Below are 13423 nucleotides of genomic sequence, written 5' to 3' on the forward strand. Positions count from 1 at the left end.
CATGAAAAAAAGAAATTTCACAATAAAAAAGGGAGGAAAAAGGATTTATTATTTATGGGTAGGGGAGGAGTAAAAGATGGCCAAGACATCTTGTCAAAAGAGACATATTTGTCGTGGGAAATCCAGTGCGGGTCCTCCTCGAGCAGGACCCGCCATAGATATCATCGATCTCTCTCTCTCTCTTCATTATATGCTGTCCCTCCCCCCCATTTATGAGAGGCCCCTCTCTGCTTCACTCTAGAAAATGTTGGGGAGGCAAGCAGTTTGTTGCGATCGGGGGGTCGTCTGTAGATCTTTAATTAGTTTCTTCCATTTTCTCATCTTCTCTGGTGGGTGGTAGCAGAGCTGACGACATTGGTAGTAGCAGTAGAAGTAGCAGTAAAAGCAGCAGTGGGGAGAGGTTTATAGGCGAGTGTGAGGTCCCCAAGAGGAGAGTGTCCAGTGTTTGTAATTGTTGGTGTATTTGTTGTATGTTGTCCTGAGCGATCGGTTCATTTGCTGTCGGAAAACAGAAGGAAGGAGGGGAAAGATCGAGGGAGAAAAAGAAAAGTAGAGGGAAGGATGAGAGAAGGAGGGAGGAAGCAGGGGACGTCGTCGCCGTGCGCGGCCTGCAAGCTGCTGAGGAGGAGGTGCACCCTCGACTGCGTCTTCGCCCCTTACTTCCCCTCCGACGAGCCCCAGAAGTTCGCCAACGTCCACAAGGTCTTCGGCGCCAGCAACGTCAACAAGATGCTCCAGGTCCCTCTATCTCTGCCTTTTGCTTTCTCTTGCTTTTTCTTTTAACTGATAAAGATGTGAAGCAAAGCCCTCTCTTTCCCTCCCTTTTGTTAAACTCTCTAAATTATTTAACGCTGTTAGTGGACGGAGCTCTTGGAGCTGTCTTTCCCGGCCCCCTTCTCTTTTCTCTTCTCTTCTGCTACCATCCTAGAGCAGTTCTTTTACTCGTCAGAGTTCTATTAATGGCGGACATTGATTCTTTAGAATTATTTAAATCCAGTCTCCCTCTGCCTCCTCCTCGTTCTCTCTCCTTGCATAAGTAGGACGGTTTTCGGTGCTACGAACTTCCTTCAACGCATTTAAATATTTTCTTTGAGATTACGCGAAATCTAGCTACCGTCCACCTTTGTGAAATGACAGGAATGCCCTTCTGCCTTCATTTTTAAAAAGTGAAAAAGGACTGTGCCTTTCGTTCGATCTCTTGCTCCTAATTTTTAATCCCTTCCCTTTAGATGGAGCACAATGGGCTGACCCAAGCTGACGTGGCACGTCAAAAGCTGACGTGGCCGGCCTCCTGGCTGGAGGGTTTTCTAAGCTTTTTTGTTTTTTTCATTTCGCGGCCGCTTAAAATGGCGTTTGATGTGAGGTGAAAAGCTCGAGTTTTCGGTTGATTGGAATGCGGCCTCTAAACGGAATTAACCGTGTCTGAACTCTTACTAGCTTGTGTTTTTACACAAAATGGAGGACTGTTTTGGTTAAGAGGGAGCTAAAACCCGGCCCAAACTTGGGTTCAAATCCAATCCGATACGGAATACCTAGTCCGACCCATTTGGATGCACGACACCGAGTGCTATCCGAGTCATATGCAAGAGCCTGTTTTCCCCCAATTAAAAAAAAAAAAAAAAAAAAAACAGCACGTTCTTTCAATTATCTAATAAAATAAACCTTGCAACCTTTTGCTTCAATGGCATCATTTTGCTCGTCATTCATTGATGAGCTCAACTAAAAAAAATAAGGACATTTTCGTTATTAGAAAATTTTTCTATTTGTTTTTTTAACCGTCCATCTCACACGATGGATTAAACAACTTTACGAATGAGCTCGGTGATTCCCCTTAATGTCCTCATTTTCTTTGTTTCAATGTGGATAAACATGTAACGACAATGAGAATCGAACATGAGACACATTGTATACGAACCACACGTCTGACCAGTTACTCTACAGGCCGGGTATAGATAAATAGTAAGAAAAATGCACTAACGGCCTTTATAAAAACAAAAATAGGAAATGTTACATTTCATTTAAGTATAACTTATGTACTAATAGAATTTGAAAATCACTTGTCTACCTTGAGAAGGATCTAAGGCAGGTAAATTTCGGTATCCGTTTCGGTTTTATGGTCTTTTAACCCTTGTCGTCCTTTTTGGCTCCGTGTCGATCAAGTAAAATTTAGGCCGTCCGCTTCGATTGTCTTCCTTCCTTCGCAAGTTAGCTTTTTATTTGTCGACTGCCGTCGTATAGCCATCGAACGCAGGGGCATTCTCGTCAATGTATAAAACCACGCGCCCCAGACTCAGGCCCTCACGTGCAAGTTGCTGCACAATCACGTAAGCGAGATTTTGAAGCCCTACCAAAGTCACGTGCAAAGGGGCGGAGAAGCGGCCGTCTGAAAGGGTATTTTGGTAGTTTGCAATTTCCGCAAAAAGGCCACAAAGTCAAGAACAATTTCCGCTTTATTAAAAATGACACAACTGCTTGTCGTCCTGTGCCGGTCGGTAGCAGTACTTCTCCACGTGTGTTTTTCATACGGCTACATAGTGCCGTCCGCCTAAAATTTTTTTTTTTTTCAATCATTTTCTTGAAATAAAAAATTTCTTTTTTAAATATGAAAAAAAATATTTATAATAAATATTTCTTTTTTAAATATGAATTATAAGCGAAATATTTATAGTACCGTCGTTCAAATACGTTCATTTTAAAGTAAATCTCAACTATTTTCTTACATAACCCAATCTTTTAGCTTGATACCCTCCATTCCTCCTTTTTACTATTTGTGCTTTTTCTTTTCGTAAGCATGGCTTTTGTTTTAAATTATTTATACTTTTTTAATAGTTCATTTAGCATCAATAATAGGACTAATATTTAATGATATATATATATAAATATATATATATATATTCTTGTTATCTTTTAAGTCTGGTTGCTTAATTTTTGATGCCCCTAAATTTATTTTGAGGGGCAGGAGGGGAGTCTCGTGTGGGCAATTGTCCATACAAATGCATAAAAAGTTTGATAGTTTTTTTTATCCTTTAATCAAAATTTTCTAACTTTACCTCTATTAAGAGGCCCGCCCAATTGAGTATAATGGACATACAAAATATATGTCATATCTGACTTCGGTGGGGCCTATAAATACATGACGTAAACTAGAAATTATTAGCCTTTGGTATCCATTTGTCTAATTTGATTAGTTTGCAAGTAAAAAACTTGCAATTTTAAGATGGTAGTGGGATGAGTTTTCTATTGGTGCTGAGGACGCCCATATATCTGTGTGTGTGTGTGTGTTGCAGGAGCTGCCTGTGCACCAGCGGAGCGACGCGGTGAGCAGCATGGTGTACGAGGCGAACGCAAGGGTTCGGGACCCAGTCTACGGGTGCGTGGGCGCGATCACGTCCCTCCAGCGGCAGATCGACGTGCTGCAGACGCAGCTGGCGCTGGCGCGAGCCGAGGTGCTGCACATGCGGATGCGCCAGGCCGCAGCGCCGCTGGCCGCCGTATCGAACCTCATAGAGAACCCGCCCAGCGAGCCCAGGTTGGCCCACCCGAGCCGGACGTTGTTCGGTCTGGAGGACAGCTTCCATCAGGCTAACATTGGCGAGACGCTTTGGTCATGCTAGCTAGCTAGCTCATCAACCAGCACCTACTTTAAGCGACTCTCTCTCTCTCTCTCTCTCTCTCTCTCTCTCTCATGATGAAGTTGTTATTTATTGTAGGGCGTGGCTACGTGTTTATGTTATTTGAAGAGCAGTAGATTACACTTATGTTGGTTTCCTTTATCAACACTTTTTGTACATAAATCTTTTGATCATAGAGTTTATGCTTGATTGAGGTAGCTCATATTCTATCCTTGGCCTTGCTTTGAGTTTGTTTGTTTATTTATTTGGATGACTGCTTGCTACTTCCTAGAATAAGCTGAGGCCGAATTAAAGTTTCTAAATTTTTACATGTAATTTTTTTTTAATAAAAATTTGAGGTAGAGTTAGGGCTCATACGCCCCCCTTGGCTCTGTCCCTGCGTTCAGTAGTAGAGGTACACGTGGACTGGTGTAGGCCAGTGCTCACGCCAGCCAACTCAAGTCCTTAAGCACCAAACTTACTAAAAAAAGGTTACTTAGGTTAGTGCTCTTTTGATAAAATTTTCTGGCTTCGCCGCCATCGATGGATACAATGTCAGGCCATACAAGCTAGCGTGAGGGGTATTTTTATCTTTTAAAAGACCTTTCGAGTTTGTCCGGTTTTGTCCTTATTAAGATATTGTTGGAGGGCATTTTGGACATTTCACATCTCAACCTTCTCACTCACGCGGAAGAAGAAGAACTGCTTATGTAAGTGAAAATAATAGAGACAACCTATTGCTACTCTCGTGTGTGCATGTGAGATTGAAAAATCAACAGCAAATGTATTATGTAGGCCTATAAACAACAAAAATATTACTTGTTCTAACGTCCCTTTCTGTCGGGCTTTTTATGTTTCAAACCCAATTATGATTATTTTTTTTGTTTGAATCTTCATAGTAATTGGAAAGTGTCTATTTTACCTTCAGTGTGGAAATTATATTATCTAATATAAGCTCATAGTGGTAGAGTCGGAAATTTTTTGTTAAAAGCACTAGTAGCATTAATTTTAAAATTTAAGGAGCACTAATACATAAATAAATAAAAGTTAAATGGCAAGTTTGTATACAAATAGGACAGTTTTATACCCATCTTTTGCCTATAATCTAAAGAAAAACAACCTTTTGTAATTTTTTTTATTAATAAGGACCATACACTGTTGACAAGAAATTGTCGAATAAAGGCCTGAACTAAACTCCTCTAACCTGGATAAAAGGAGAATCTTAGCTGTATAAGTTTTTTTTTTTTTTTCATATTATAACATTACATTCTTGCCACATTAACTAATGATTTTGGCTTCTCAAGTTAACGAAACTTTGTTTCGATCTTTTACTTAGATGGTTTTATCAAAAGTGTGGCTTTTACTACAAAAAATTGCAAAAGGTAATTTTTGTTTTTCTGAAATTATGAGCATAATGTATGCAGGCAGCTTTAGTGTTATGTCATCTCACCCGTCTAGCCACTTGAATACCGTTACCCATGTTTTTTACCGTTGCAAGTGAAAGATCATAACAAATGACTGCTATCAGGTTAAAAATCAAATTTTCCAAAAGAGTAAAGGACTTAATTAGTATGTTTAACTATATATTCTTCTCAAAATAATACATACATGACTTTTTTTTGTAGTTCACTTCGCCATTTTATGGAAACGAACATCCCACCGCTCGAATGAGCGCTAACACTCCCCTCCTTCCTTTGTCCCAAGGTCCAGAGCTTTTTGAATGCGGGAATCCATGCTATACTTCAATACATGCATTGTTAATTTTCCTCTACCTATCGTACAAGAGGAGAGTGCCCATGCTACTCAAACTAAACTACCAGCTACTTACACGCTATTGACCTGAGTCCGACCAGTTGCGCTACGCCTCTCATTCTTCTACCCTTTCAAACCTCTCTATTATAAATACTTGTTCAAGAAGATTCAAAGTTTGGCATAGAAGGATCGACCAATTAGACAAAAAACCATGGGATTAATTAAGCACGGCATGCTTTCTTCTTCCTCCGTACCCTACCACAACCAAAAGAGTACCAAAACCTTTTTAAAAAGCAGAATGCTGCCATTATTGACTGAGTCCTTTGATATCCATGTCTTTCACACTTTGTCCTTCACTCTTCTCTCCTCGGGTGATTAATTAGCACACAATCATCCCTGAGGGAGTTGGTGCAGTGGTTGAGGCGGGGCTGGTATGCATACCAGTTCCTGTTTTGGAGTCTCATCACTTCTATGTACTGCAAAAAAGAAGGTACTTATGTGCAAGTTGAAGGATGGGAAAGGGTAGGTGCTTGGCCTTCACTCAAGCAATGAGATTTCCTTCTGCACACCTGACTTAGGAGACAGATGAAAGGAGGCCGCCGGTGAAAACCACCAGGTGGCTTTTATGGAGGGAATCCTTCACCAAAGGCATTCACCCTATATATATATATCTTTTTTATTATAAATTTGCATATTTGTGTGTGTTCCCAGATTTTATAGAAATTTAATGATCATCTGTTAGAAGTTTTAGCTTATAAAATTCATTGTGTCTCCAAAAAGTACAAAATTTTATGCTAATTTTCATAGTTTAGTTTCTAGAGAATACATCGGTACAATTAGTTTAAGAAAATGTAAAAGTATGCTAGTCATTATATAATATATAATGTAATTTGAACTCAATCAATGGCATAGATGTGATCAGCATGACAGATACCTTTAAATCAGTTGTTCTTTGTCCTTATTTGGCCAAAAATGCATTATTGAGCACATAAATTTTTTACCATTAATTAACTTTCAAATTTTTATTTTTGAATTACCATAAAAACCATGACGCACAACAATTTCCTGCAAATTTGGTTTCATATTGCTACTTTTTTCTTCGTCCAACCCCGTGCATGTAGATCGATATACACGTTTTAATTGAATTCAAGTTTTAGAATTTGATAATGAATATGTGTTACCTTAACAATAATTGATAACTGATCTATAATGCCATCTTTTGTCAAATATGTCTTGGTCAATCAAGGAATCAAATTTGCTGTGTTGAATGTTGCCCGATGATTAAAAACTAAAAGTTTGTTGTTTAATAACTTTGCAATTGTTAAGATGTTTATATTTTATTTAAAATAATTTGTTAGAAAAAAGTTAAAGTTTCTGGTTTTTGTTCATTATATAATTGTAGGCAATTGGAGAGCTAACTATGATTTTGGGAAAAAACAACAGCATTCTTTCCGTTTGGTTGATATGATCAATCGAGTATGGATATATCATAACAGGTTCATGCATGCATTAGAACAAAACATTAATCGTGCTAAAGATAAAGCAATGAAGTTATGCAATGTAATTTCAGTATGTTTTGGTTACATATTCTAACACCTGCTTTGTGCTAAATGAAAACGATAAGTATATCAAAGGCCTTAAATTGATTAAAAAAACAAATATAACTTCTCAGAGTCTTAAAGTACATTGTAAATCTGATGCATGCGGTCTTAGTGTTATGAACTACCCATTGGGAATACATAGGATTCCTCTACTTCTTTTCTCTCGATGAAATCATATACCCTTAGTTCAAAAATACTGCAAGTCCAAATGACACAATTTACTTTTCTTATATATGTCAAAAATTAAATTTTATTTTTTCCTATCCCTTTTGAATTAATATTGCTTATGAAACTTAATTACTAATCTTTTAGTTCGAAAGAGTGGCTAAAAATGAAGCAAGCATAGAAGGACAACTTCTACATGTAGGTTTTGCTTTTTTTCAGAATTCAAACATGGGAGGGATGTCTTCTTGGGTGAGTATTGGAAAACTCACTGCACAGCAGCCAAAGCTTTCACCCAACCTCATGTTTGCAAAGGGTACATGGCCCGCTTTTGGTGTCTCGGAATGTCACCAAGAAGGTACAATTATAAAAAAAATTGCTTCTTATTCGCATAGGATACATGACCAATTTTCGGTGTCTCTGAGCTTAACAAAGATGGTACAATTGTGAAAAAGATCACTTTGTATGAAAATAATGTGGCATTTGTTTTTTGAAGTTGCAAAACCACCATGCATTTTTCCTTTCATTATATGAATTAAAGTAGGCGTAACTTTGCAAAGTATCGCATTTGATCATAAGCGGAGTATGGTAATATAAGATCTGACATGCTAATCTGATCTGTTTAATTGCAACCTCATACATAAGCTGGTTCCTTATAAAAGTAGCAGAATTGCCATAAGTGTGTCTCTTTGTGTGTATAAATGAAAAGTCTCATTCTTGTTGCCTACAAACCTTTGCTTGGATGGAGGGAAAGGAATAGAAAAGGTGGTCATTCTGTGTTCGAAAAGCTAATTAAAAAGGAAAGAAAGAGTAATAATTGCTGAGTCTCTCTTTACTTTTCATTTCCGTTTTTTCCCGTTCATCCAAATAAAGTGTTAACACCCTGTTTGGATGACAGATTGAAAGGAATGGATGGAAAGAAAGGAAAATAAGAAAATGAAAAGAAAAAGAAAAAAAAAGAATGGAAAGGAAATGAAAGATATTAATGTAAAAGCTTGTTTGGATGGAAATGAGATAAAAGAAAATACGTTATTGCAAAAGTTATTTTATATATAACTTAATTTTTATTTTATTTATTTTTTGTTTATATTTTTAAATGACTTTTAAATATTTTATCACTTAACTTTATATGCCATTACTACGTAAATATTTTACCACATAAATATTTATTTTTAGAGATTTAATTATAAAAGTACATACAAGTGTTAGTCCAATGTTAAAAGATCATGTGTATGTGCATGCATAAAAGGAATTTTAAAGTGTCATTGTTAAGTGGCTATCCAAACAAATGAAAATTTATAGTACAAAAAAAGGTTGTAGGGTAAAGATAATAGTTGAAAAATGGCAAAAAAAGAAGGGAGAGAGAGAGAAGCAGGTAGACATTGAAAGGAAAAAGGAGAGAACAGTGTCTCATAATGAGACTAAGTTGAACTCCCTATCTCTGCTCTCACACGCATCAAACTCTTCATTTCTTCACATTCATTTGGACACTTCAGATCGTTATCGTACATATCATTCTCAGCTTTTTTAGCAGCAACGTTTTCTTGGTATTTTTTGGTAAAATTATTTTTCTTGGAAAAGTTAGTTAAAACGAAAACAAATGAAAAAATTAATAAGATATTTAACAAATTAATTACAAAAATAATGTGTCATGATGATAAAAATGATCACAAATAATCTCATTTAGATTTCAATTTAAATTCGATTTATTGATGATATCACTACAAAAAAAGCGAAAAAGCAAGAAGCACAAAAAAATGCGAAGCAAAGCATTAAACTGAAAAAAAAAAATATTTTCCCATTTCTTCCAAAAGCACGGCCATTTCATTTTTCTCATCTTTTTATAATCAATATTGTGATATTTTTAAAATATTGTGATATTTGTGACAATACAAATGTTTCATTTATATTATACTCTAACTTTTCTTCTGGTGTTTCATTTGTTTTTAGTATTATTTCTTGGTTAATGAATGGCATCTCTAAACAAATAAAAAAGAGAATTACGTCCCCTAGAACTCCCAATACACGTCTTATGTCTTAATTGATACGGAAGCTCATGAGCATGATCCAAAAAGGATCAGCTTAGCATTATTGAACTCTAAAATAATGCTACTATTAACCAGATGTCCATAATAACAAATTCTACTTTCTCAATCAAAGTACAAGCAAGATCCACGTAAGATCTTCATGTTTGAAATTTTCTAATATTCATCGTTTGGACATTACACTACTAAACAAAAACATTGGAACTGCCTATATCTCGTGTTATGACATACACTGCATCCCAAGGTGGTTGGTGCCGTGGGTCAAGTGGGGCCTGGTAGGTGGTTAGTATGTATTCTGAATCTTCAGAATGTCTACTTTTTATGCTGTAAAGGAAGACACCAATATGCAAGTTGAAGCATAGCATGACACTTTACCTAAAGCACTGAAAGTAAATCTAAACGTTGGGAGAATTAGGGGAAGTATGAGAGTTTTGGCCCTTTAGTGAGATTGTACAATGAAATACTTATTCTGCTTACCTAACTATGACATAGATTGTGTTATATACCACTGTGGTATGGACATATTCTTTTATTACGTCCACCAAAAGTGAAGAACTTCCTAAGATATACGTAATAGATATTATGGAATCTTGCTTCACTAAACTTTAGATTACGCCGAATGCATCCGAAGATTATCATCTGTTTGGAAACACTAAAGAAAACAAATCAAATTCACGGTATGCAAGTTGTTCCAATGAAAAGATTCCACAAGATAAACTACTCACAATTAGACGGCCGGGAAGATATACTTGATTAGAATGGATATCAATAATAATGAAGTGGAAGTGGCGGCAATTGATAGGAAGATGACATATATTTTTCTTGTCTCATGCAAATTCTTGGGGCATTTTCATACGGAGAAATGGGCGTTTTGTTATGGAGACAAGAAATATAGAATGAAGTAGAGCCACGAAATGATTATAATGCATCAATAATTGACGTTGTATCGATGAAGCATGTAAAAAGGCTCATGTGGGTTTTCTCGTGAACCTCTCCCCTAAGTTGACACGGCATCGTTTGTTCAAAACCCACGGGTTGGTGTCCCTCGCCTTTTAAGGCCCACACGAAGTGGATTGATCCTTGTGGCCATAAGAAAAACTTTCAAGTTCTATCTTATAACTAGAGATGTTAATATATTCAATTTTGATCAGATATTCAACCGAATTGTTTTAAAAAAATCAGATATGAAAAAAAAATAATATCTAATTAAAAAATCAGATCATATTCGTATTTGTTTATATCATATCATATTCGCATTTCGATATAAACAAATACTGAAAAATGTGGATGTAAAAATCGGATTCAGATATAGTTCAAAATTTGTATTCGAATTCAGATACGGATGTAAAAATCGGATTCAGATCGGATTTGCACTATGAAAATTCAGATATAACCTTTAGTATTCAAATCCGAATATCCAAAACAACAGAGACTATTAAAGGTATATCAGATTTGAATATGATCCATTGACATCCTTACCTATAACCAACTTTGCAAACTCAAGCTCTTGGCCTTTGAGGGTAATAGGCAGCTGGTCAGAACTTCAAATCTCATCATAACTTTGTAGACGGCCATGCTTGTCCGTACTCGCTTAGATGAACGTTCTCTATGTGGTCGAGGTTGCGGCTATCGCTAGAAAATGTTTAAGTTTGGATCTCTCCAAATCTAAAGTAGTTTTATTTTGTTAAGAAAACATTATTATTATTATTATTATTATTATTTTGGGGGAGAGGGGCACCTTGAGAACAAAATGTAACATGTAAGGCTTTTGCTGTCGTACTACTATAAGTTGGCATGTAGTTAACATTTTCAATATACGAATAAGTTGGCATCTGGTTAATATTCTTAATATATGAACAGCAATCAGTTGCATGTATGAAAATAATGTGCTGCACGCACGCAACCATGATGAAGACATGCACCGTGGGCCCCACTGAGGCCGACTCTCTTTGAGTGAGAGTGGTGGCTTGTGAAATCATGCATGCAGCATGTGGGGCCCACCTCCAAACCACATGAGTGAACATCCCCTTCTTCCCTCCACCGTTACTACTCATGAGATTCTCACCACCTTTCCTTCTTATATTAGGCACTGGCGTCCTTATTCCAAAGGTTTCTTTTTTTTTTTTCTTTATTCGAGTTTATGATGTGCTTTTGGGGATCAATCTTGCCTTGCCTAAAGGGATGTTAATATATCTAATTTGAATAAGATATACGATCAGGTTTAAATTTATAGAATAAATACATAAATATCTTATTGGATTCAAAGTCAGGTCAGATTTAGTTTTAAATAAATATCTTATATCAAAATTCTCTTACATTTAAAAATCGGCTGGATTTGATTCAAAATTTGGATTTGGATTCAGATATGAATATAAAAAAGAGATTAGAATTCGATTCAGATTGTAAAATCAGATTTCAGATTCAGATTCAAATTCAGATTCAAATATGACTTCCTTTTTTCATTTGTATTTGAATCGGATTTGAATCCGATCCATGACATGCTTAACACCCCCTTGACGGGCACCCATGGCCCAGCACCAGCGGCCCAATATTGACAACAGGATATTGGATATCAATTAGATATAAGAAATTCAACTAGTTCCTTGTTATTTGATGAAATATTTAGTTAAAATCAAATTCAGATCCGAATATGGTTGGATGTCATTTCTTAAAACTGAATCCAATACAATTTTTTGGATCCTGATGTTATTTCTCTTTCTATATCTCCTTCAATATGTAACTTCGGGGAGGTAGTTGGGTCAGATATCTAATCCGAATTCAATCCGTTGAAATTCCTACCCATTGCTCCCTTGCACAGACAAAAAAGAAATTGACTTTTTGTTTTTACATTTTGTTATGCCCGTAAATCATTTTATAAGTGAAAGCACTCGAACACGTGGTGTGTTCGGGCCCTAACATATAACGAGCTCGGGTTGGAGTCACCCAGCAACATGGCCAATTGGTCATCGATCTCCTTTGACTGATTAATCAACGCATTGATCAGCGAGAGTTTGGAACAAACATTTGGCTTTAACTGGAGTGGGAAAAAGTGTTCAAGCACTTTACTTTATCTCGAAGACAGAAGGAGAAAAGAAGAGAGTTCTGAATCTTCTGATGTGTTCCACATGTTCTGTCGTCTCATGCTTGTTTGCAGTCAGTGGGCTTCACCTCTGAACGACACACTTCTGCTTCTTCTCCCATTCAAACAGCGGTCAAATCAGGAACAGAGCCGCATATGGGCCTGTGCGGGGCAGTTGCCCACACACTCCTACGAATCTAAGTATTTCCATATTACTTGGCCCTAACCATTTTGCTTATTTATATACTAGTACCCCAATTAGTTTTATATCTAATATCGATCAGGCAAAAATATATTAATTTCTCTAAATTGGGGGTGTATAAAATGCTTTTATGTAGACATAAAATGCAAAGAGAAGGAAGAAAAGGGACCTGATCTGCATCTGACTCGGTTGCTCACTAAAATCTGCAACTTTTCAATGTAAGCATAAAACCTGTACTGTCGTAATGGGTATATATGGTCTAGACCGGTCCGGTTTATGCACATTTTGTTGGACTTGGATATGTTCCTTTCGAAGTCATTCGAACCTAGTATAGGGCTGGGCAGGATGGTCCAAACACACACACACACACACACACACACACATATATATATATATATGTGTGTGTGTGTGTGTGTGTGTGTGTGTGTGTGTGTGTGTGTTCCCTATAAGCTTATATGCAAAATCAGTTCTATAGGGAAAATCTACTTGAAGAAAATTCTCAACCCAACATAGAATAAGAAACATAGAAGTGCAAATGATCCTTTTAGAAGAAAAGGCCATTTGAATGTTGTGCTTTATTCTCTTCTTTTTCACTCTTTTTACCAATCTAGACCCTGTTTAACACACACTTATGGTTTAGGTTGTCTTCAAAGTTGATTTCTTAGTCTAAATTTTTGGCAATTGACCATCTTAGGTTGAAAGTTAGTCTTGAGCTAAGTTTTTGCCCCCATTAATCTGTCTGTGGCCAAGTCCTATATATATATATATATATATATATATATATATATATATATGCATGTTGATCAGTTTTGAGGTGCCCATGTTCTAGCTTTGTGGTCCTCCGGCCGCATGTTCGTCATTGATTTTTCGTATCAATGCTGTTGCCACTTTATGAAAGACTATATGTCCTATGCCATATATTCTCTATAAAAGTCTACTACCACTTTCTATCTCTTCTTCTTTCCACCCCA

The 13423-nt window shown here is 36.6% G+C and overlaps 1 protein-coding gene across 1 annotated transcript; it reads left to right on the forward strand.

The window, feature by feature from the left end:
* The first annotated feature begins 172 nt into the window (after positions 1-172).
* Positions 173-3834, forward strand: LOC116267437 (LOB domain-containing protein 4). The gene is made up of 2 exons (XM_031649151.2): positions 173-738; positions 3288-3834. The coding sequence occupies exons 1-2, from the start codon at positions 562-564 to the stop codon at positions 3612-3614; spliced, it is 504 nt and encodes a 167-aa protein (XP_031505011.1). The 5' UTR covers positions 173-561; the 3' UTR covers positions 3615-3834.
* The last annotated feature ends 9589 nt before the right edge of the window (positions 3835-13423 follow it).

The sequence above is a fragment of the Nymphaea colorata genome, chromosome 14 (assembly GCF_008831285.2).
Source record: "Nymphaea colorata isolate Beijing-Zhang1983 chromosome 14, ASM883128v2, whole genome shotgun sequence".
In the NCBI taxonomy this organism is placed as follows: Eukaryota; Viridiplantae; Streptophyta; class Magnoliopsida; order Nymphaeales; family Nymphaeaceae; genus Nymphaea; species Nymphaea colorata.

Bases quoted from the DNA above. Each gene is read 5' to 3' on its own strand.
- LOC116267437 (XM_031649151.2), top strand. From the start codon at position 562: ATGAGAGAAGGAGGGAGGAAGCAGGGGACGTCGTCGCCGTGCGCGGCC. The intron at 739-3,287 runs GTCCCTCTATCT...TGTGTGTTGCAG, and splicing joins ACGTCAACAAGATGCTCCAG to GAGCTGCCTGTGCACCAGCG.